This window comes from Stegostoma tigrinum, chromosome 8 (assembly GCF_030684315.1).
Source record: "Stegostoma tigrinum isolate sSteTig4 chromosome 8, sSteTig4.hap1, whole genome shotgun sequence".
In the NCBI taxonomy this organism is placed as follows: domain Eukaryota; kingdom Metazoa; phylum Chordata; class Chondrichthyes; order Orectolobiformes; family Stegostomatidae; genus Stegostoma; species Stegostoma tigrinum.
In genome coordinates this window covers 56,200,616-56,220,684 of record NC_081361.1, presented here as the reverse complement: position 1 = coordinate 56,220,684, position 20,069 = coordinate 56,200,616, and the positions used below count along the sequence as shown (strand labels likewise).

The following is a 20,069-nucleotide window of genomic DNA, read 5'->3' as shown; positions in this document are numbered from 1 at the left end:
CTGCTGTCACGTGCTCCGCCCAAGAGGCTGCCGGGAATGTGGAGGATTCACAGCGGGCCAAGCGTACTCGGATGCGGAGGACCTGCTGAGGCTCCGAGTTGATGGCCCGCAACGAGGAGAAACACCTGGGGAGGTTGAACCGGCTGTGGCTGCAGCGAGAGAAAGAGGGTAACAGAAGCTGTTCATTTGTGTCGCCATCTGTTGATGAATGTGGATGACTGTGTAATGTGCCCGGGCCATAAGTAACTGTAGTAGAGATGAACGGACCGCAACGCAACTCATTTTGAGAGATAGCAAGAACTGCAGACGCTGGAGTTAGAGACAACACGGTGTGGCGCTGGAGGAACACAGCAGGCCAGGCAGCATCAGAGGAGCAGGAAAGCTGACGTTTCGGGTGGGGAACCCTTCTTCAGAAACGGGGATGGGGGGGCAAGGGAGCTCAGGAATAAGCCGAGAGAGGAGGGGTAGGGCTGGGGAAGGTAGGTGGGGTGGTGATAGGTGAGTGCAGGTAGGGAGTGTTGGGAATTGGTCAGTGGGATTGGAGGGGTGGATAGGTGGGAGAGAAGATGGACAGATTGTGTCAGGTTAAGGTGGTGGGGATGAGAGGGAGGGTTGGTCGGTCATGGGATGAGGCCGTGGTTGGGGAGTTTTTGAAACTGGTAAAGTCCACAGTGAGGCTATTGGGTTGTAGGCTCCTGAGCTGAAATATGAGGTGCTACTCCTCCAGTTTCTGGGTGGTGTCATTTTGACACGGGAGGAGGCCCAGGATGGATGTGTTGCCCAGGGAGTGGGAGGGGAGTTGAAATGGCTCGTGACTGGAAGGTGTTGTCACTTATTGTGACCAGACTGTAGGTGCTCTACAGAGTGGTCCCTGAGACTCTGCTTGGCGTCACCAATGTAGAGGAAGCCACATTGGGAGCAGTGGATGCAATAGACCACATTAACAGAAGTGCAGGTGAATCTGTCTGATCTGAAGGGTTTATTTGGCTCCTTGGATGGAGGTGAGTGAGGAAGTGTAGGGGTAAGTGTAGTATTTCCTGTGGTTGCAGGGAAATGTGCTGGGGGAGGTGGGATTAGTGGGGAATGTAGAGTGGATGAGGGTTTCGTGGAGAGCATAGTCCTTATGGAAGGCAGATAGGGGTGGGGAAGGAAATATATGTTTGGTTGTGTGGTTGGATTGCTGGTGGTAGAAGTGGCAGCAAATGATATATTGGATATGGAGGTTAGTGGGGTGTTAGGTGAGAACAAGGGGTTTCTGTCTTTGTTTTTGTTGCGAGGAGAGGATGTGAGGGCAGAGGTGCAAGATATGTGGTCGAGAGTATTTTTGACCGCTGAAGGGGTGAAGTTGCAGTCCTTGAAGTACAAGGACATCTGGGATGTTTGGAAGTGGAATGCCCCATCTTGGGGGCAGCTGTGGCAGAGGAGTTGGGAGTAGGGGATTGCATTCTTGCAGGAACGTGGCTGAAAGGAGGTGTAGCCCAGGTAGCTGTGGGAGTTGGTGGGCCTGAAATAGATGTCACTTTCTAGGCAGTCAACAGAGATGGAGACAGACAGGTATCAGAGATGGTCCAGGTGAACTTGAGGTTGAGGTGAAAAGTGTTAGAAAAGTTGATGAACTGTTCAAGCTTCTTGTGGGAGCATGAAGCAGCACCGATACAGTCATCGATGTAGCGGAGGAGGAGGTGGGGGACCCATCTTGGGCTATTAACTGTCCTGTCGTGTTTGGGTTCAGTTCTTTGGTGCTACAACTCCCACCCCACCTCTTGGGTTACTTTACAAGTCTGGAAGAAAAAGTTAAGGTTAATTTAACAGTGGCAGAGGCTTGTTTTAGAAATGAACTCGAATCTATAAAGTTTTTAATTAATGTTACTTATCGCTGCATAAATGAGATTGATGACATGAACTGTCACCTCTTTGAGGTGGCGGGGTGGGGTGAATATAATTTAAGAATTCAACAGTAGTGCCACAAGTTGGCTGCATTCAAATGTTTGCGTTCAACGTTTGTCATTTCGATTTTTTGTGTTTTTAAAAAAAGGCCCCTTCCAAAATGCAGGCTACCAGCTGTCAACTGGGACTGTGCCCTTTTTTAGTCATTACTGCCTTGTGTGATCATTTCTCGCTGCTTAACTACAAACAGCAAACAATAAGAGAATGAAGAAGGAACAGTTCTGAGAAAAGGTCACTGGACCCGAAACGTTCATTCTGACTTTTTCTTCACAGATGCTGCAACATGGAATAGGCATGACCTGAATAAGAGTTTTAAGATTCCAGGCAAAGTTTTGATTCCTCAGCGACACTGAATGATTTGAATTGTGGATTTGTCAAATTAACCACAAAGAAACAAGTTTCAAAGTGTCACACAGCACCCATTCACCTTCTTACTCTTTAGTGTTGCCTTAATTTGGATGTTCAGGAACAAGAAATAAGAGTTGAAATGGTCTTGCAAGGATAAAGCTAAAAACTTTATAGATGCTGCTTGAATCTCAAAGATAAATTTTCAATTTTTCTCAATGTTTATTTACAAAGTTTAAAAAAAAAAGACTTTTCAAAAGGAATTATATTGTGCAGATGAGCTGTAATGAAAACACAATGCTAGAAATCACAGCGGATCAGACCAAATCCTTTGGAGATTTGGCAAGCTAATGTTTCGAGTCTAGATGACTCTTCAACTCCTCTTTATTAGCTTGTTTTATTTCCATGGATGCTGTCTGACCTGCTGTGATTTCTAGCATTTTTTTTTCTGTTTTTCAGTATAGATTCCAGTATCTGCAGTAATTTTAATGAAGCTTCATTGATGAATCACTGCCAAAATGACAGCTGACAACATAAGTCCCATTTAAAAAGTTAGAACTTTATTTTTTGATAGAAATGGTAAATGTGAGCTTTTCTGACTTCACATAACTTCATCCAAAGATGTTTTCATAAATAGAGTTGACAACTAATCAGAGTTGTTTTAAATGTGAAATTGAAAGGTATTTCGGTTGTTCCCTTATTTGCCTTGATACTCACTGACCTATATTGGCTCCTTGTTCAGTAAAAAAGAACTTATTTATCTCATTTTTCACTTCAGATGGTCCCATGGCCTTGATTCTCCATACCTATCTAATCTCCCACAGTCTCCAGACTGTTTCTTCTAATTCTGGCCTCCTGCATTTTTGATTTTCTTTGTTCCTGAATTGATCGCCATGTTGTCAGCTATTTAGGTTCTGGGTTCTGGAATTCATTTACCGAATCTCTCATTATAACATAGAACAATACAGCGCAGAACAGGCCCTTCGGCCCTCTATGTTGTACTGACCTGAGAACTAATCTAAGCCCCTCCCCCTACACGATCCCATCATTATCCATATGCCTATCCAAGGACTGTTTAAATGCCCCGAATGTGACTGAGTTAACTACACTGGCAGGCAGGGCGTTCCACGCCCTTACCACTCTCTGAGTAAAGAACCTGCCTCTGACATGTGGTCTTCCTTAAGACAGAAGACATAGGAGTGGAAGTAAGGCCATTTGGCCCATCAAGTCCACTCTGCCATTTAAATCATTGCTGATGGGCATTTCAACTCCACTTCCCTGCACTCTCCCCGTAGCCCTTTATTCCTTGAGAGATCAAGAATTTGTCGATCTCTGTGTTGAAGGCATCTAACGTCCCGGCCTCCACTGCACTCCGTGGCAATGAATTCCACAAGCCCACCAGTCTCTGGCTGAAGAAATGTCATCTCATTTCCGTTTTAAATTTACCCCGTCTAATTTTAAGGCTGTGCCCGTGGGTCCTAGTCTCCCTGCCTGACGGAAACAACTTCCCAGCATCCACCCCTTCTAAGCCATACATTATCTTGTAAGTTTCTGTTAGATCTCCCCTCAACCTTCTAAACTGAGTACAATCCCAGGATCCTTAGCCGTTCATCATACATTAAACCCACCATTCCAGGGATCTTCCGTGTGAATCGCCACTGGACATGCTCCAGGGCTAGTACGTCCTTCGAGCTGTGGGACCCAAAATTGGACACCGTATTCTAAATGGGGCCAAACTAAAGCTTTATAAAGTCTCAGAAGCACATCGCTGCTTTTATATTCCAACCCTCTTGAGATAAATGACAACATTACATTCGCTTTCTTAATCACAGACTCTACCTGCAAGTTAACCTTTAGAGAATCCTGGACCAACACTCCCAGATCCCTTTGTACTTCTGCTTTACGAATTTTCTCACCATTTAGAAAATAGTCCATGCCTGTGTTTTTTTTCCAAAGTGCAAAACCTCACATTTGCTCACATTGAATTTCATGAGCCATTTCCTGGACCACTCTCCTAAACTGTCTAAATCTTTCTGCAGCTTCCCCACCTCCTCAGTACTATCTGCCTGTCCACCTATCTTTATCATTGGCAAACTTCGCCAGAATGCCCCCCCTGTCCCTTCATCCAGATCATTAATATATAAGGTGAACCAGCTCATCACCGGTTGCCATTCCGAAAAAGAGCCTTTTATTCCAACTCTCTGCCTTCTGTCAGACAACCAATCCTCAATTCAAGCCAGTAGCTCACCTTGAACACCATGGGTCCTCATCTTGCTCAGCAGCCTCCCGTGAGGCACCGTATTAAAGGCCTTTTAGAAGTCTAGATATGTAACATCTACTGGATTTCCCTGGTCTAATATACTTGTTACCTCTTCAAAGAATTAAAGCATGTAGTATCCTTGAGGCCCTACGGGCAAAGGAGACGATGGATCCTGTCAGGTTGTTCAGCAGAAAACCTCATCACCAGAACTTTCCAACAAACATCAAGGCATTGCTTGGCTGGTGGTGAGAAGAGCACTACTGGCGAGATCCTTCATATATGCCCATACTCTCTGCACCACCCCGCACTGCCCTCAAAGCAGCTGCAAGCAGACTGTCACATATCTCCTGTGGGAAGGTGCCTTTGCAAAGGAAACCTGGAGAAAGACGCAGTGGTTTTTGTCAAAGTTCATCCTGAGCAACTCCGTGTGTGCTATACGATCTGTTCCCTGGGACGCACACAAACTAACACCGAAAGTGCCTGGGGGACCATCAACTCTGAAAGATGCTCTTTGGTCTGCCTGAGAAAGTTGATCTCAGCCAAGCGTTGCAGACTGGAACATTCCAAGGTCCAGGACTACACGCTGAGGGATGCATTAAAGCTTGGGGCAGCTGCCACCAAGGTGCAGTGGGGAAAGTCGATCATCTAGGGTCTTTCTGCCAAAGTGCAATGGAGGTCCATTCAATTATCGGACCCTCCTGATACACAACTATATTTTCATGCCTTTTGAGGTAAGTAAAAAAGTGCCATGGGTTTGTTTGTGCTACGTGTGTAAACACTATATAAATGAAATTGTCTCATGATTATATATGTATAAAAAGATTTGTGAACAGTGTATTTTTGAAATTTAAAAAGAACCTTAAATTTTGAGAGAGAGAGCACGAGAGCAAGAGCACGTGAGTGTGCGAAAGCCCTGCGTTTGGTGACTTGTGGATTAAGTTGTGTAATTAGTTCCTGCATCCTGTCTGTAGTTGATGAGGTTCAAAATATCAGGAAAGCTTGGTGCCATAAAAGGCTTCTCGTACAACATGGGGAAAATACAGGACTCTTCCAATATCCATACTACAATACATGCATGAAACGTATTCCTCTTCAGCTCCTGACTTCCCTGGTGGAGCAGGGGAAGGACTCACTATGGAGCATCCATGAGGCTGAGAAGGTCATGAATAGCACATTTACCAAGTTGGTCATACACCAACTTAGTGAGGGTTACACACAGAAAAGAGTTAGGTTACAAGCAGGAAGATTAGCAAGTGTGAACAGGCAGTGCAGGAATCCATTGTGGCCATTCTTCTCTTAAATGTATACCATTTTGGATACTAGTGGGGGTGGGGGATTCACTTGTCAAGGGAAAGCTGCAGGAGCAGCCAGGTCAGCAGCACCAGGACTGTACAGCCAGCAGAGTTGATGTGTTGGTGAGCAGTAGTGATAGGGGGCTCTAAGGATGTGATAGCAGAGTATTTGAAAATGTATGGTAAAAGAGGGTAGAGTCAGCACCGCTCCATCAAGGGAAGATCATGTCTGACAAATCTGTTAGAATTTTTGGAGGAAGAAAACAAATTAGACAAAGGAGAGCCAGTGGACATGATTTATTTGGATTTCCAGGACACAATGTCACACTGGCACTTATCTAATTTAGCAGGTGCCTATGGTGTTGGGTCAAGATACTGGCATGGACAGAAAATTAGCTGACTGGCAGAAGGCAGAGAGTAAAGGTGAAGGATGGAAGCTAGTGATCGTTGGCGTTCCATAGGAGTCACTGTTGGACCACATTCACGATATACATTAACTATCTGGAAAAAAGAACAGAGGGCCTTGTGCTGTTTGCAAGTGAAACAATGATAGATGATGGGAAAGCAAAGGAGGACTTCGACAGGCTAGGCAATTGGACAAAGAAGTGGCAGATGGAATACAATGTGGGAATGTGTGGAGATTATATATTTTGGTAGGAAGAATAGGGGTGTAGACTAATCTCTAAATGGGGAAAGGGTTTGATATCTGAAACACAAAAGGGACTTGGGAGTCCTGAATTAGTTTTCCTCAAGTAGTTCAGGATTCTCTTAAGGTTGACGTGCAGGTTCAGGTGGCAGTTAGGAAGGCAAATGTAATATTGTCATTAATTTCAAGAGGCTAGAAAGCAAGTGCAGAGATGCACTGCTGAGTCTGTATAAGACTGGTCAGACCACAATCTATCACCCCTCAATTTGTATCTATGCCCCCTTGTACAAGCTGAAGTCATCATCCTCGGAAAAAGACTCTCACTGTCCACCCTATCTAATCTTCTGATCATCTTGTATGTCTCTATTAAATCCCCTCTTAGCCTCCTTCTCTCCAATGAGAACAGACCCAAGTCCCTCAGGCTTTCTTCATAGGGTCTGCGACAAACCGGGCAACATCCTGCTTATGCCTGTCTTCTCCTTTTTAAAATGATTCTTTAAAATCTATCTAAGCAGGCTTTTGGCTATTTGCCATGATTTCTGTTTGCAGTGCAATGCCAGTATTTTTTTTGTAAAGCACCTGTGATTTGCTTTGGGTTACTTTATTGCATTAAAAGTATTGTATAAATGCAGGTTGTTATTAGATGGTAGGATTTAGTAACATACTACAATTTTTAATCAATATGTTTTTGTTCAATAGAGGGTCGTCTGAGAGGGAGAGATCAAAATCGACCCAAACTGGTGAGTAAGCACACTACTACTTTTTGGACCCCAAAGCTGCAGTTCGTAATGGAGCAACAATGAATTTGGATGGGAAAGTGAACTGAGATTATTGTAGTCCTCCTCATACAACAACTTCTGCAAGTGATAAATGTTTTTGTCTAAATGCTAAATTTTTATTCAATTTTACTCCACAACAGTGATCAACAATTGGTGGGCGCAGAATGGGGTTGAAATTTGCCACTGTGCCTCACCTTACTTGTTGCTTTTAAATGTGATCTTTAATCGATGCACTAGTTGAACACCTGATGGTTGTATGTTTACCTGTCGCACTGCAGTAAAGAACAATAAAAGTCAACTTCTGAGTTTGAGCCCCTACCATCTGACAGTGCCATAATAAATCTGAGTGTAGAATGTTTCAGAAAAACTTAGATGTATATTTGTGATTGTGTGCACACACCTCTTCATAGACCAAACCCAAATTTAAGATTAGTGTGCATATTTCTAATTTCTGTGCTAAAGATCTTTGCTTCTGATTTTCTTCCTCCACCAGAAGATCAAAAGTAAATTTGACTGCAAAGGCTGAGATGAATGTTTTTTTCCTACTGTCCTAATTTTTTTAAAAAAATGTAAAATAAACAGCATTTACATGCTACTTGTCACAGTTTGTTCCAAAGTACTTCAAAGCCAATTTTCAAATTGTTGCCACTGCTGTAATGGTTTTTCTTCTGAATTTGTACAACACTGGTTATGAGTAGGTGAGAAGGATCGTGGCTCCCCTGCCTTCTGACCTCATCTATTGTATTTTAATTATCATTGTTTCAATTTTCATTTCTGTATCAACAGCATCAGCTTCTGGAAATCACAGCAGGTCAGTCAGCATCCATGGAGAGAGAGCATGTTAACATTTTGGGTCTAGATGACTCTTCATCAGCCTCAGCAATTCTGCAGAAATAGAACAGCAGTTATAGGTCTGGAACTCAAGTTTTACACTGTCACATCAAGGACAGTAACTATAAAACTATTCAACTGTCTTCACCTTCCTGTCTACACACAATTGCCATTCTCACTCACCTACTGAAGATCATTACCTTTTGTATGTGCTTACTGGTGCATTTTATTTTTACTTTCAGGTAATAAAACGCCATTCTCTTTCTTTTCAAGAAAACCTTGGATTAGCCCTCCTTTAACTTGAATCTGTTAAGTTAGTTGAAATGTGATAGCTACATGCCAAAAAGGAGGAAAAAGATTATACTTGTTGTGATTGACTGAGATGATGTTTAAAAGAAGTGGGGTGCCATGACCTCGCCCACCCTCACTGGCTCATAAGAGTAGGGGATCAGATCACAGTTCTCCCTGTGTTTGCATGGGTTTCCTCCCACAGTCCAAAGATGCGCACTTTAGGTGGATTGGTCATGCTAAGTTGCCCATAATGTCCAGAGATGTGCAGCCTGTGTGGGTTAGCCGTGGGAATACAGGGTTATGGATGAGTCTGGACAGGATGCTCTTCAGAGGTTTGATGGACCGAATGGCCTGCTCCACACTTTTTTTTTCTTTTTTTAAAAAAAAATTCTAATGTAATGACCTTTGAATGAATTGAAGTGGAGAAACAATTTGATCATTCAAGATCTGTTCAAAAATAAAGCAACTGCAGAAAGGTTATCTTGTAGAGCATGTCAAAATAACTTAGGAAAAACTAACACTGTTGTTCTTGGGCGAACTAAAAATAAAAGCTATGCATTTAAAGGTAGAGATTGCTCTCATAAGCCAAGAAAACAGGAATTGCAAAGCAGGTGGCAATTTATCTAGAGCTAGAAACTGAAGCGGAGCAAATTACTGCAGATGCCGAATCTGTACTAGAAACAAAAATATGCTGGAAATCACGGCAGACCAGGCAGCATCCATGGGGAGAGAGCAAGCTAACGTTGAGTCTAGATAGATGACATTTCTTCAGAGCTTGAGTTGAGAGTGTGAAACTTGAGAAGCAGACCTATAGAACTGAAGTTATTTCTGCAGAATTGGTGAAGACTGCCATAAACTTTCTATTTTTCAGTTCAGGGAGGCTTCCTCAAGTTTGTTTTTTCTCTCACTGGTGCTGAGATAGGGAGAGAGGAGCTTTCCATGTTGTGTTCAGTCCAAGTTGTTTTCTTTCCATCTGTTTGTCAAAGTGAGTCACTAAAATATGGTTCATTTGTGTGTTCCCAGTGTAGCTTCATTGTATTTTCCAAGGTGACAGCCCCCGGGTAACCTTTCATTTCTAATTTATGGTGTTATCATGCACTTTTGAGGAAAACAAGATTTTTTTTTAAAAAAAAAATTCTTGAGACCTCAGAACCTTGTGCTCAAAGTAGTAATTCTGCAGCTGCTGGTTTTTCTCCATTTCATTTGGGTTCCATGGTGTCAGATGATCACAGCAGCTATTTAAGTCAACAGTGTCCTTCATAAAGTCCATTGTTAGTCTGTGAAAGTCTCCAGTATTAAAGTCAAATGATGAAAGTGGAATTTTTTTTTTCCATTTCTACGAGGATCATAACATGTTTGGCATGTCGTCAGTACATGCAAAAAATCTTCAGAATTGACTAGTGGTGTTGCAGACTTGACTGTAAATACTTTATGTTTTGCAGTAGAGATCTGTACAAATCCCCTTTGCCATAACAAGAGCCAAAGAGATAATGTACTTTTCTTGGTTTTATTAGTGGCATTTATAATGTTGCTGTTAGTGTTTAAGTTGCAATGCATTTAGTAACACTTACAATTTGGTGACAAACTTTATAGGACAAACTAATTGATTTCATCTGTGGTTCAATTCGTTGGAATTCATACATCTTACAGAGAAGTACATTTTCAATGCCAATACAATATCATAGACTGCTTTAGTTTTTTCCAGTAAATCAAGTAATGTAATGCAGGAAGAAGTGGCATTGAAAATTAGCTATTGTTCAATGACCATTTTGTTTTGTGGTAACTTGAACATGTGATATGTAATCTATAGTCTTCCTTGACTTCGGCTGTTGAAGTGAAAAAATGGATTCCGAGCATCAAAAGCGAGATTGAGTATTATCTTCAGGTGAGCAGTTCAACTTATGAAAACGGACACTGGAAATATTTCACCTGGGTGGGTGGTGGGAACCAGAGAATTTCTTCGACTTGACAATATCAACTCATTTTTCATGCTAACATATTCCAAAAATGTATTTTGTTACACTTTTTTTATTGGATGTAGTGTTGCCAGTAAGATTATAAATTGTTTCCCAGCTCTAATTGAGAAGGTGGTGGTGAGCACAGTGCAGTTCTCCAAAGTTTGTTTCCATCTTGCCTTGACATTGAACTAAAACAGCATTCTTTGTGCAGTTGGACCAACTCCTTGGAAGGAGCAGGTTAAGACTAATTTAGGTTAATAATGATCCATAGAGACCTGTTTTACTTTGGAGTTGTATCTGGGGAGTTGCTTTGTAATGGATTCTGCAGAAAGAATACAGTATGTAGGGATGTGTTATTTGTTTGTGGGACAAGGGCCTTGCTGCCTAGGCCAGCATTTATAGCTGATCCCTAATTGCCCTTAAGAGTCAACTACATTGTTATGGGTTTGGAGTCACATGTAGGCCAGACCAGATAAGGGTGACAGGTTTCCTTCCCTAAAGGACATTAGTGAGCCAGATGGGTTTTTCCATTAGATGACAACGGCTTCATGGTCATCATCAGTCTCTTAATGCCAGATTTTTAAAATTGGATTCAAATTCCACAGCCTGCCATGGCAGAATTTGAACCCGGTTCTCTGGAATGTTTGCTGGGTTACTGGATTAACAGTCCAGTAATAATACCACTGTGCCACTACTTCCCAATATAGGATCTGATAATGCATTGCCTGAGTTTATAGTGGAGGGAGGTTTTATCAAAGCATTCAACAGAATTGGATTATTAAAGGAAAAGGAAGAATTTGAAGAGCTAAGGGGGAATGATACTAGATGAATTGCTCTTGAGAGATCCAGCCAGAGATGTGATAGGCCAAATGGCCTCATGAGGTAATTCTGTGAATCACATTGTAGTGATATGATAAAGAAGCAATGTTTTCACTGCTTTACAGCAGTCCCAATTATCCCATTATTCAGAAAGGAAGATAAAGGAATTTCAGGATCAAATTGAAGAACTTCAGAAGGAGTATCAGCGTTATTTGTGGAAACTGCGTCGGTTAGACCCTTCCCATAAGGAACACCCTTGGAAACCTCGTGCTTATACCCGGAAAAGACAACCCAACGCTGCAACACGACCCATCAGTCAACCGGGTATTCAAAGTTTTACATGGGGCTAATTTGATTTAGATATCAGCAACTGGGCCTCAAATGCACTGCAGTATATAATACCATAATGAAAATGTCTTAATGTGCATTAATTAAATTTAAAATATTTGTCTTTATCTTCCAACTTTTCAAAGCTTTGGCCCATGCTACCTCTGCAATTTACTCCAACCCCTCAACCCTAGATAAGTGTGGAGCTGGATGAACACAGGCCAAACAGCATCATAGGAGCACAAAAGCTGACATTTTGGGCCCAGACCCTTCATCAGAAAAGATTGATTGCTTTCTTTCTTGCGTTCTTGCTTACTTATGAAGGGTCTGGGCCCAAAACATCAGCTTTTGTGCTCCTTTGATGCTGCTTCGCCTGTTGTGTTCATCCAGCCCCACACTTTGTTATTTCAGATTCTCCAGCATTTGCACTTCCCGTTATCTCTACTCCAGCCCTATTTTTTTCCACCTTTTTGGACTCTTGATTCTAGATTTTTAACTAGATCCAAATTCTACCATCTGTCCCCAACAACCCAAGTTCAGTGGATGCTGAAAATACTCAGCAGGTCAGACAGCATCTGGAGAAAGAAAGTGTGTGTTTCAGTGAAAGACCTTCCTTCAGAAGTTCTGTTTATTAACTTTATTTCTCGCAGCAGATGCTGCCAGATCTGTTGAGTGTTTCCTTCTACCATCTATTTCTGTTTATTTTAAAGCTCTGGATTTTTTAAATATGCTGTTTATTAATTAGTCTGACAATGGGAGAAACTTTGAGGAGTTAATTTTTGTAAATTAAGCAGAACTGAAAATGCATTGATGAAAAATATACATTTTGCCAATAAATTGAATTCAAGCTTCTACTCAATCATGGAAGAGCTACTTGATTTTTGGAAATACACTTATGGCACTTGAACACATATCTAATCCACTGTAACTTAATGCAAATTTGAGTGTAGATATTAGTGCTATCCTGAGGTTGGTCAATATCAGTTATGTGGATGTCATGCATGGAGAGATTCAGTTTCCATTTAATTTATTATTTATTCAAAGACATCCTAAAATAATTTTTTAACATTTTAAAACTAAGAAATGATTTATCATACATTATCTACTATCTCATCATAGTTTTCACCACTGAGCTTTGAACTTTCATTTAGTTTTCTTCGCAAATGATTTTTGCACACATCAATTTGTATAAATTCCAAGTGAATTTTTAATGTTAAACTTATATTAATACCTTGCCATGACATGTCAGAAGTGATTTTGCCATGAATATGAACTAACCAACTTCCTGTTGTGAAAAATTCAGAATGTAGATTTTAATTACACTGCAATGTAAATTTTCTGCTCATATCTTCAGTCTTTTTTAAAAAAACTGACAATTTTGTAATGTGAATGTTTGAGTTCTCTTTTTAGTAATTTAAGATTTGTTATTTGCAGCTGGGTTGCACAGTTTGAAACAAATATGCATTCCTGTTTTAAACAATACTGAAGCTGACAACCAGGAGGATGACTGTGATGGGAAACCTGTTGAAGAAAGGGAAAAGAACTTCCTCAATCAACAGACACCACTTGGTGTCAATGATGACTTCTGCATGGTTAATTCCAGTTTTCAGGACCAGCCCCTTATGTTTAATCCTGTTAGAATTCCACCAAGGTTTTCTATGGCCTCAAACACACAAAATACATTGGGAGAAGGCTCACATCATATGAGCAAAATTCTTTTCACTCACCTACCAAACTTACAAACATCATCTTCCTGTGGAACCACTGCAGAGCTGCAAAGCAATGAAGGAAAAAAACATACATTCAAGACATCAGTAGTTTCTCAAGAAACTAGTTCACAGATGAAAAGCTCTGGAATTCTGGGACTATCTTGCTATTCTTCAGATGAAGATAAATAAGTAACAAATAACAGCTGATTCACATTAATTGTTCCATGTAATATTTTGTCTGAAATACTGTAATTGCTGAATGTGTGTAGATGCTATATTTTCAAAATTTATTTTTATTGGTGTTGTGCATTGTATGTAGAGCAATTTGTATATTTGTTGCATTGTATAATCGTTGAAATACAAATTCTTCCAATTCTCATAGTTGGTATGAATTTAAATCAGAAATAAAGGTGCTCTTATTTCAAATACTTTATTTTCTATATCCAAAAGCATCAAGAATGAATCATGTGAAAATCATCGCCATCTAGTGCTACTGCTAAAATGACATTCTACTTGTGCTAATACAACAACCTCTAACAAAAATCTTTTTACTGTTGTATTTGACTCGTTCAGATCAGTTTAAACCCTGCCTAAATGGCAGAGGATTGTGATGAATTTGATATGACTCATCTCCACTGATCTTAACACAGGTTCCATTTAATTCCTCCTTTTCGTTCATGGATTTTCTTCTGATTGTCTAATTTTGCTTCATGTTCTCATTGTGATGATTCTCAGCATGATTTTGATTTGGACTCGAAGTTGTTCTTATGAAGTTCATATTATTTTCACTTCGTCTTTTTGGTAGCGTTATTAATAGTGATATACGAAGATTTTCTCAGATTAATCAAGACGTACACTTTGCCACAGCTATAAAGTAAGCTCAATGATACAATTGTTGATTTTTTTTTGGATAACTTCACGGTGAACTCGCCCTTTTAACAACACTCCTGTTCCAAAAGTGAACATACCAGATGTAGAGCTGGATGAACACAGCAGGCCAAGCAGCATTTCTGATGAAGGGTCTAGGCCCGAAACGTCAGCCTTCCTGCTCCTATGATGCTGCTTGGCTTGCTGTGTTCATCCAGCTCTACACCTTGTTATCTCAGATTCTCCAGCATCGACAGTTCCTCCTGTCTCTGATACAGGAGAGAGTGAATGTGTATCAGGCGCTGCTGCTGACATCCGACAGGGGGCAGCAGGTGTCGGAAATGACGTTGGTGGTGCAATATGGCGGAGGAAGTGGATGTGGATATTGAAGGAGATGGAACGGAGCTGAACCTGGGGTAAGAGAAGAAACTAGGGCCTGTCTGCGGGACTTAGCTGCTGCAGAGCCTGAGTATTCCGTGGGTGGATGGAGAGCCCCTGTGTGTGTAAACCTGCCTGGGAGCCGCCTGGGTTTATTTATCTCTTAAATCAGTGATCCATTTGTAGTGTCTACACTGTGTACTGTTCACCGAACCACTATAAGCTGCTTTATTCCAGTTGAGAGTTAAGCGACTTGCGTTTGGGCCTGATTTAAAATGAGCGAATGTGTGTTTAATGCATCCAATAATCAAACCTACTGGGGGAGGCTTGAATTTCCCCTGCGAAGCACAGTACGTATATCGCAAGGGTAGGCTTCGTATAGGAATCGCAGCTACCAACTTCTGCTCTAGAAATTCCTACAAAACAAAACATTTCAATGATAAGCTGAGCTTTTGATGGTTGAGGGGTGTAAATGTTGGTCAGGATATTGGGAGAGCTTAACATCTTTTTAAGAGTGATATTGGATAGATTATGTACACATACTGGATTTAGTGCCAGGATTCATCCAAATGTGCATGACCGGAATTGAGACAGTAAATTGCCCGGTCTTACTTGAACCCTCCACCTCAAAGGTGTTATCAGTGTTCCCAAGAATAAAAATCAGAATTAAATAAGACACCTAGAATCATAGAATGGTTTCAACATTGATGGAAACCGTTCAGTCATTAGTCTTTGCAAATCATCTGAGGGGGCAGTTCACCTGAAAATTTGTCACCTTCTCCTGTAATCCTGCAAAGATGATCCTTTTTGAGAAATGATTCTATTCCCATTTAAAAGATCAATCAAACTACACATGCAGTCAGTGCATTCCAGATCTGCATGATTCGCTGCAAGAAAGATTTCTTCTTCTTGCACGTTTTGTCTCGTAACCAAAATCTGTGCCTCTAGTTTTTGATCTTTACACCAATTAGAAGTTTTTCTCCGTATCTACTCTGTTGAAATACCTTGTGGTCTTTAGTACCTATATCCAATTGCCTCTCTTCAAGGAAATTAGTCTCAATGTCTCCAATTAATCTTGTAACTGAAGTTTTACAACCCTGGAAGGATTCTTGTGATCTTTTCTGCATCCTGTCAAACCTCTATGTCCTTCCTAAAGTATGCTGCCTAGAACTGGATAAGTACTCTAGTTATGACTGAACCATGACTATGTGTTTAACATTGTTTCCTTGCTCTTATACTGTTTGCCTCTATCAATAAATGCCTAAGAATCATATGCTTTATTACCAAGCTCTTCACCTGTTCTTCCACCTTGAATGGTTATCACATATATACCCTGATCTCTCTCCATTTGCACTCTGTTAGGAATTGTATCTTTTTGTTTATATTGGCATAACTATTCCATTATGGTCAGAAACTCTACTTCCACACCTGATTAGATTAAAATTACCAACTAAGCTTTAGATGAATGAGAAGACACTAGGAAACATAGAGGAAAAGAGGGATTTTGTGATGCCTGTCCACAGATCCCTGAAGGTTTAGGACAGGTTATTTGTGTAGTTAAGGCATAGGGGACTCTTACCTTTATCAGTCATGGCATAGTTTATAAGAACATGGGGCCATTGCTGGAGCTTATATGGTTTTTTTTGTAAGGCCACAGCTGAAGTACTATGTGCAGTTGTGGTGACCACACTGTAGGAAGGATGTGATTGCACTGGAGGGGGTGCAAAGGAGATTCACCAAAGTGTTACCTAGCATGGAGCATTCAGCTACAAAGAAAGGCAGGATGAGCTTGGCTTTTTTTCTTTGGATCGGAGAAGGTTGAGTGAAGACCTGATAGAGGTGTATAAGCTTATTAAGGGCATGGACAGGGCGAATAGAAAGCAGATGTTCCACTTATTTGAAGGGTCAGTAATGAGGGAAAATAATTTTAAAATGAAAGGCAGGAGGTTTAGTGTAGGTTTGAGGAAAAACATTTTCAGCTAGAGTATGGTGGGGGTCTGGAAAGCAGTGCCTGCGAGTGTAGTTGAAGCAGGAAACCTCACAACCTTTAAAAAATATTTGGATCCATGCTTGGACTAGTGTAGGTTATGGTATATTTTTAGTGTGCAGACTTGATGAGCCGAAGAGCCTGTTCTGTACATTGTGATTTTGCGTCTCTTGTCCTGGAGTTTCCTTGACAGGGATTTCTTGTAACTAGCCAGTCTAGGAATTCATGAATCCAGCAGTGAAGAGAGTAGGTGTTGGAAACCATACTATTTTGATAGCTGCTGTGAAGGCGTAACAGTAAGGTAAGTGCAGGGTTATTGTACCAGCTAGATAGGGTGCCCATGTAAGCCATCAGGTGCTTTGGCTAGTTGGTGGATGGGCAACAGGAAATGTTGTGGGATGGTGAATCAGGATGTGGTGGTCTGGTGAAGGGTTAGTCATAAGGGATCGGTAGGGAGGTGTATGGGAGGGAGTCTGTTTAATAGTAATCCAAAAGGTTAGACTATATTTTTAATCGTCTTGACTTTTCCTGCATGACTGTTAAACCTAAGTGAGTTGTAAGCCTTTGAATCTCTTGACTTTTTTTAATGAATCTTTTTGGAGTGTTCCAGATGCCGGGGATTTGCTCATTGTCCAGAATTCAATTTCCCAAGCAATTTGCATGGCATCAGCTGCATGTAGAATTTTGCATAGTCCCAGCACACAACTATCTTAAATGTGCCACCACAGTCTGCGTGGCTCTGGTGATTTCCTGACCAATGGAAATTTTAGACACTTGTCTCTTTTTATTTTTCCTACTAAAATGAATCACTTCACATTTCTCTGCATTAATTAATTTTCTATCACTTGTCGATTCATTTCGTCAATATCCTATGGGGTGTTTTACATAATTTTTGTTAGTTCACATTATTTCCGAATTTTACCTTATCTGCAGTTTTTCTAATTTACACCAGTGTTTTGGCTATGATGAAGAACAGGGACCCTAATATCGACACTTGAGGACCTCTTTCTTCTTCCTTCATTCTGAAAAATGACTACACTCTTGCTGCTTGTTTCCCGGCACTTGGCTAATTTTGTATCCATCTTGCATGGAATATAATGTGGAATACTGGGAGTTTTTGCACTTTGCAAGAAGAATAGGCCACTTGGCCCTCTGCACCTGCTCCACCATTTAAGATGATCAAAGCTGATCATTCAACTCAGTGATAATGGGAACTGCAGATGCTGGAGAATTCAAGATAATAAAGTCTGATGAAGGGTCTAGGCCCGAAACATCAGCATTTATGCTCCTGAGATGCTGCTTGGCCTGCTGTGTTCATCCAGCTTCACATTCAACTCAATAGTGTGTTCCTGCTTTTCCTCCATATCCTTTAATCCTTTAGACCCTAGTGTTATGGCTAACTCCTTCCTGAAATCACACAATGTTTTGGACTTGACTGCTCTCTATGCTAGCAAATTCCACAGACTCACCACTCTCTGGGTGGAAAAAAATTCTTCTCATCTCAGTCCTAAATGGTTTACCCCCTAAGCTTAGTCTGTGACCCCTGGTTCTGAAGACTCCTGGCCTCAGAAATATCTTTCCTGCGTCTGCCCTTTCTAATCCTATTCGGTGAACTTATGGTGCTTTGTAAATTTGCCATAGCCTACAATCATCTGAATGTGTCTCGCAATTTGGAACAATTGCTTTAAAGCCAAAGTTGTGCATGTTTCTCTAGCATTAAAAAAGTTGACACTCCCCTTGTCCCCTAACCATCTTTGTGACCTCTTCCAGCTCTGCAATCAGCAGAGATCACTGTTCACCAGCAGTTCTGGTCTATCACGCATTCCCTGATTTTCTCCACTCCAGCACTTGTGGCTCGGCCTGAAACTGTCTCCACTCTCATCTTCAGACATCCCTCTTTAAACATGTCTGCCTCACTTTCAGAAGCTACTTAAAACTGACCTCTTTTGGTCAGCCTTCTTCATATTTCCTTCCGTGGCCAGTGTCAAATTCTGTTTGATAGCATTCATGTGAAGCGTCTTACTCTATTAAAGGTGCTACATAAATACAATTGTTGTTGCAGAATTGTCCTAATTGCAATGTTTATATTAAATTAAACAACTGGCAGATTCCCACAATCATACTTGCGAGGAACATTTGAGAAAACAGTAGAACATTATTTAAACCAGAAGGTCAGAAAGGGACTGGGAGAAAAAGATGGATTCCAACATAGAATGTAACCACCAAACAGGCATGGAGAAAAACTGTCCAGCAAACAGTGGACACGGAGACCTGAAATTAAGCAAATGCTCTTGCATGTCGTGGTTTTTATGGCATTGTGGGCCTAACCTGCAGCACACAGACTGAAGCAGCTCAATAAGATAGCTCACCACCATTTCCTCCAGGGCAACTCGGGACGCGCAATTGTTGAGAAGATAGAAAAGCAATCAAGAAACATCACTTTCAATTAAATTGTGAGAGTAGATTGGGATTCAGATCCAAATTACAAAAAAGTAATTTGTCAACCACTACTAGGCTGCCTTTTGGTATGATGGCTCGGTAGTTAGCACTGCTGCCTCACAGCGGCAGGGTCCTGGGTTCGAATCCCACTTGGCCGACTGTCTGTGTGAAGTTTGCTCATTCTTCCCGTGTCTGCATGGGTTTCCTCCCACGGTCCACAGATGTGCAGACTAGGTGGATGCCATGCTAAATTGCCCGTAGTGTTCAAGGATGAGTTTGGGGAAGGGATCTGGGTGGGACCCTCTGAGGATCAGTGTGGACTTGTTGGGCCGAAGGGCCTGTTTCCACACTAGGGATTCTATATCAAATACAATTTGAATGGAGCACGACTACAGAAGGCTACAAAACAGAGGGATTTGGGAGTCCTTGTGCATGAATCACAAAATTTAGCATCCAAGTTCATCGGGAATAGGGAATGCAAATCGAATGTTGGTCTTTATTTTAGAGGGAATAGATTATAGAAGGAGGAACGTTTTGCTAAAATGTTACAAGTCCTTAGACCATTAGCTGGAATATTATGAACATTCTTGGGCCTCTTATTTAAGGTAAGGTATACTGGTATTGGAGGCAGCCCAGATAAAATTCAGTAGGTTGGTATCAGGTGTGGAAGGACTGTCTTATGAGATGAAACTGAGTACGTTAAGCCTGTTCTAAGAGTGAGAAGTGAATTTTTGAAACATATACAATTCCTAGGGGACTTCACAGGGTAAATTGGAGAGGTTGTTTCCGCTTGTGGGAGAGCCTAGGACCAGAGCGTATAATCTCAGAAGAAGAGATGGCACATTTAAGACAAAAATAAGGAGCAAAATTCTTCTCTCAAATGGTCGTGAATCTGAGGAAATCTTTACTGTCCAGGGCTTAGTCATTAAGTGTAATCACGGCTGAGATTGACAGATTTCTAATCAGTCAAGGATTTAGGGTTATAAAGAAAAGGCAAGAAAATGGAATTGATGGTTATTGGATCAGCTCTGATCCATTGAATGGTAGAGCAGACTTGATGGTCTGAATTACCTACTTCGGCTCCTACATCCTATGGTACTGTCACTAATTTTACTTAAGTCTGTTGTATGCAAGTTTATTGAATGTCTTTTGGAAATTAATTCCGGATCTCATCAACATCATTAATCTTGTAAA

General features: G+C 41.1%; 2 protein-coding genes across 3 annotated transcripts in view; both read left to right on the top strand.

Moving 5' to 3' along the window:
* Positions 1 to 2: 2 nt before the first annotated feature.
* On the top strand, positions 3 to 13,630 carry si:dkey-86e18.1 (uncharacterized protein LOC557342 homolog). 2 transcript variants are annotated; one of them, XM_048538727.2, is made up of 5 exons: positions 3 to 168; positions 7,190 to 7,230; positions 10,202 to 10,276; positions 11,297 to 11,492; positions 12,930 to 13,630. In XM_048538727.2, exons 1-5 carry the CDS (start codon positions 102 to 104, stop codon positions 13,391 to 13,393), a joined length of 843 nt encoding a protein of 280 aa, XP_048394684.2. In that variant the 5' UTR covers positions 3 to 101; the 3' UTR covers positions 13,394 to 13,630. The 2 variants fall into 2 exon arrangements, with proteins under 2 accessions (XP_048394684.2, XP_048394683.2); XM_048538726.2 differs by having other exon boundaries at positions 11,294 to 11,492.
* Positions 13,631 to 14,379: 749 nt separating this feature from the next.
* Positions 14,380 to 20,069, top strand: part of mysm1 (Myb-like, SWIRM and MPN domains 1) — a 93,724-nt gene continuing 88,034 nt past the window's right edge. Inside the window, exon 1 of the mRNA XM_048539296.2 lies at positions 14,380 to 14,487. Within this exon, the coding sequence (XP_048395253.1) occupies positions 14,432 to 14,487 (56 nt within the window). The 5' untranslated portion in view covers positions 14,380 to 14,431. The remainder of the gene's footprint in view (positions 14,488 to 20,069) is intronic.

Coding starts and splice junctions, on each gene's coding strand:
- si:dkey-86e18.1 (XM_048538726.2), top strand. CDS start 102: ATGGCCCGCAACGAGGAGAAACACCTGGGGAGGTTGAACCGGCTGTGG. Junction 169..7,189: donor GCTGCAGCGAGAGAAAGAGG/GTAACAGAAGCT, acceptor TTTGTTCAATAG/AGGGTCGTCTGAGAGGGAGA. Junction 7,231..10,201: donor ATCAAAATCGACCCAAACTG/GTGAGTAAGCAC, acceptor TGTAATCTATAG/TCTTCCTTGACTTCGGCTGT.